Raw genomic sequence first — 4,012 nt, forward strand, 5'->3', positions numbered from 1 at the left:
CGGGCTCACAGCTGCCCAGCGCTGGGGCGGTGGTGGTAGCCTCTCCCACCTCTATCTATGGCAGGCGGACATGCCCCGAGGGGTCCTGGGCTGTGAGAGGGCACAAGCCAGGCTGAGGGACCCCTCCCACCAGTGCACGAATGTCGTGCACCAGGCCTCTAGTCAGGTAATAAAACAGAAAAACCTTGTAACTGAGAACACGTCCCTTGCTAGGATTTAAAATTCCTCTGGGGAATCGAGTGCCTCTGAGGCCTGTACTTCCTGTGGGCAATGCTCTCTGCAGGTGCTGTGTTCTGAAGTCATCACTTCCTTCTGCCCTTGCTGGGATCCACTGGGATCCGCTGGGATCCACTGGGATCCGCTGGGATCCGGGCGTGGAAAGGGGCCCACCTGGGAACTCCTGTTCTGGGCACTCTTACTCAGGCCCTCCTTCCCCTTGGCCATGAAATGAGGCCCCAGAAATAGCTGCCTGTCCATGCATATATAGGGTGGCCCAAAATTCACGCAAGATTTGAATTTTGCGTGAGCATTAACAACAATATATATATACTAGAAAATTATATATACTAGTATATAGCTGCCACCCCAGGCCGGTTAACATCTATGCCAGTGGTTCTCAACCTTGGCTGCACATTAGAATCACCCAGGAATCTTTTGAAAATCCTGATTTCTGGGCCTCCTCCTCCGGAAATTCTGTTTCTCTGTTACTCATGTTGTGGCCCCGCCCCATCACAAAGAAACAGAATTTCCGGAGGATGAGGCCCAGAAATCAGGATTTTAAAAACATTCCCAGGTGACTCTAATTAATGTGCAGCCAAGGGTGAGAACCACTGATCTACACGTTGCTTCTTCTCGATGTTTTTCTCACCACTTCTGACATCTGGATGCTCTTGAAAGAAACCCCCATCACCCAGGGTGTAGCCCTATCATTGAGAGCCGTGGATGAATCCTTGTGTTATAGGGAGTAACCACCACCCACCTTTCGTGTCTCAGTGGGTGCCGCGGGGTCCCCCGGGCGCTCACATGCGGCCGTCGGGTTCCGTGTTGATGTGGCAAGAGGAATGCGTGCGTTTGTGCCGCCTATTTCAGATGGACGCGAGAGATGTTCTTGGTGGGATGGGTGGGGCCTTGTGTGAGGTACATGTTCTTCATGTGGACGATTAAAAAAAAAAGAAGGAAACCCTATAGCATCCCTGGAATGTGTTTGCCAAGCGAATACTTTGGAAAACAGCCCGAGGGACAAGATCTAAGGCTGCGCTTTGGAGGCCGAGCTGGGTGAAGCTTTATTTAATGCGTCAGCTCAGCGCCCGGACGGACGGCGGGCCTCGCCTCTGGTTCACCTCCAGCCACAGGAGAGGGAATGAAACGTAACAACCGCACAGGCCTCACGCGGTTCAAGTTGCATTTTCGGGTTGTAAATGACTGTATGTTTGCAGTGTGTGTGTGTGGGGGGGGAGGGGGTTGCAATAAAAAAGATATGTTTATTGATTTCAGAGAGGAAAGGAGAGGGAGGGAGGAAGAGATGGAAACATCAGTGATGAGAGAGAATCATGGATCGGCTGCCTCCTGCACGCCCCGCACTGGGGATCAAGCCCCCAACCCGGGCATGTGTGCCCTGACCCCTGTGACCTCCTGGTTCCTAGGTCACGCTCACCCACTGAGCCACCCCGGCCGGGCTCAGCTATATTTTCTATGATCACTCAAGAGAATGCGGCCGCCTTCCTGGGCGCACAGTTCAGTGAAAGGCCCACACTGAGTGTGGAAGACCCTGTCCAGGATGCTCACGCCCCAGCACGGACCTACACAGCCTCTATCTCCCACGAGGACTCGGATCCCTGGGACGGTGATGTCGAACCCTAAGACCCTTTTGTGTCTGAAAACGGAAACGGCCCAGGTTTGGGGGGGTCCCCTTTAGCGGGAACGGGATCTGCGAGCCGCCTGGCCCTAGAAAAGACCAAACTACCAAGAGTCAAGAGGAACCCCCAAGGACGGGACCCAGTGCCCACTTTCATCTGGGTCCATTATAACGTGTTTTTTAAAAATTTCTAAATGTTTTCTTGGTAAAGTGTGCAATTGTGAAGGCTTCTAGAATTACTGATGATAAATGCCAGCGTCTAACCCTGGCTGGATGGGACCCCGGGTTGGTCTACACTCAGGAAATAAGACACGAAAGGTACATGAAGACGTTAGATGCCCCAGCTGGTCTGGCTCAGTGGGTGGTGTGCCCACTTTCATCTGGGTCCATTTTAACGTGTTTTTAAAAATTGGAAATAAGACACAAAAGGTACAATAAGACCTTAGATGCCCCAGCTGGTCTGGCTCAGTGGGTGGCGCGTCGGCCTGCAGACTGAAGCGTCCTGGGTTTGACTCCTGGATTCCTGGTCAAGGGCACATGCCCGGGGTTGTGGCCTTGATCCGCAGTGCGGGGCGTGCAGGAGGCAGCCCATCAGTGATTCTCTCCCATCATCGATGTTTCTCTCTCTCCCTCGCCCTTCCTCTCTGGAATCAATAAAAATATGTATTTTTTTAAGAAGACACGAGATGCACAGAACCGCAGGAGTGCGCCACGGCCTGCGGGGGCAGCACGCTCCTGACGGCCCTGCCCCAGAGGCAGGGAGGCAGGCAGCCAAGTGGGCAGAGTGTCAGTTCATCTGCCAGAAATGGGAGCCCTGGGCTGGCAGCCGCTCAGCACCCTCGGGGAGCCGCCCAGACGCATCCGAGGGGCCTCCTGCGTGACAAAGGCCGCCAACGGGTCCGTGACAAAGGCCGCCAACCCACGGTGGCCGCCCAGCACTCAGCGGGGACGAGGCGTTTCCCAGATGAGAGCGTGCCCCGGCCCGCGGGTGTTCTCCTCGGCACCGAGTTAATTAGTGGGAGAGGCGCCACAGCCAAGCCCCGGAGCACAGGAAGTCCTTCCAGAACTTTCCAAGGGGAGGCGGAGCCGCAGAGCCTACTGCCTTTCCCTGGGCAGGTGAGGGGCAGGCTGGCATCCATGAGCTGCAGGGAGAGCGGGAGTGGCCAGCTGAGAGGTCCTTAGCCAGCGGAGAGTTAGCCAGCTGAGAGGTAGTTAGCTGAAGTTAGTTAGCTGAGAGTTAGCTAACTGAGAGTTAGTTAGCTGAGAGTTAGGCAGCTGAGAGTTAGGCAGCTGAGAGTTAGCTAGCTGAGAGTTAGTTATCTGAGAGTTAGGCAGCTGAGAGTTAGCTGAGAGGTAGCTAGCTGAGAGTTAGTTAGCTGAGAGTTAGCTAGCTGAGAGTTAGCCAGCTGAGAGTTAGCCAGCTGAGAGTTAGCCAGCTGAGAGTTAGCCAGCTGAGAGTTAGCCAGCTGAGAGTTAGCCAGCTGAGAGTTAGCCAGCTGAGAGTTAGCCAGCTGAGAGTTAGCCAGCTGAGAGTTAGCCAGCTGAGAGTTAGCCAGCTGAGAGTTAGCCAGCTGAGAGTTAGCCAGCTGAGAGTTAGCCAGCTGAGAGTTAGCCAGCTGAGAGTTAGCCAGCTGAGAGTTAGCCAGCTGAGAGTTAGCCAGCTGAGAGTTAGCCAGCTGAGAGTTAGCCAGCTGAGAGTTAGCCAGCTGAGAGTTAGCCAGCTGAGAGTTAGCCAGCTGAGAGTTAGCCAGCTGAGAGTTAGCCAGCTGAGAGTTAGCCAGCTGAGAGTTAGCCAGCTGAGAGTTAGCCAGCTGATAGTTAGCTGAGAGTTAGCTAACTGAGAGTAGTTAGCTGAGAGTTAGCCAACTGAGTGGAAGCCCGTTCCCCACCAACAGTCCATCCTGTTCTTAGCTCTGTCCCAGATGCAGGGACCACAGCTAGACAGGACCAGGGATCCAGCCTGCAGCTGAGGTACCTGCCCTTGACCGGAATCGACCCCGGGACCCTCCAGCCTACAGGCGGATGCTCTATCCACTGAACCACACTAGCGTGGGACCCCAATTCTACATTGTTAGAATCCTACTCAAGCCTTCTTAAAACCTTAAAAGTGGAAGCCCTTCCAGTATTTACTGCTCTCATCAGGCATGTGGTCCCCAA

At 54.2% G+C, this 4,012-nt stretch overlaps 1 protein-coding gene across 1 annotated transcript in view; it reads right to left on the reverse strand.

Annotated features, from left to right (window-relative positions):
* The window catches only part of DISC1 (disrupted in schizophrenia 1), a 107,366-nt gene that overhangs the window by 5,439 nt on the left and 97,915 nt on the right, over positions 1–4,012 (reverse strand). The window contains 1 exon segment of the mRNA XM_015560585.1: positions 1,804–1,873. Coding sequence (XP_015416071.1) covers positions 1,804–1,873 — 70 coding nt within the window.

Source organism: Myotis davidii, unplaced genomic scaffold (assembly GCF_000327345.1).
Source record: "Myotis davidii unplaced genomic scaffold, ASM32734v1 scaffold295, whole genome shotgun sequence".
Classification (NCBI taxonomy): domain Eukaryota; kingdom Metazoa; phylum Chordata; class Mammalia; order Chiroptera; family Vespertilionidae; genus Myotis; species Myotis davidii.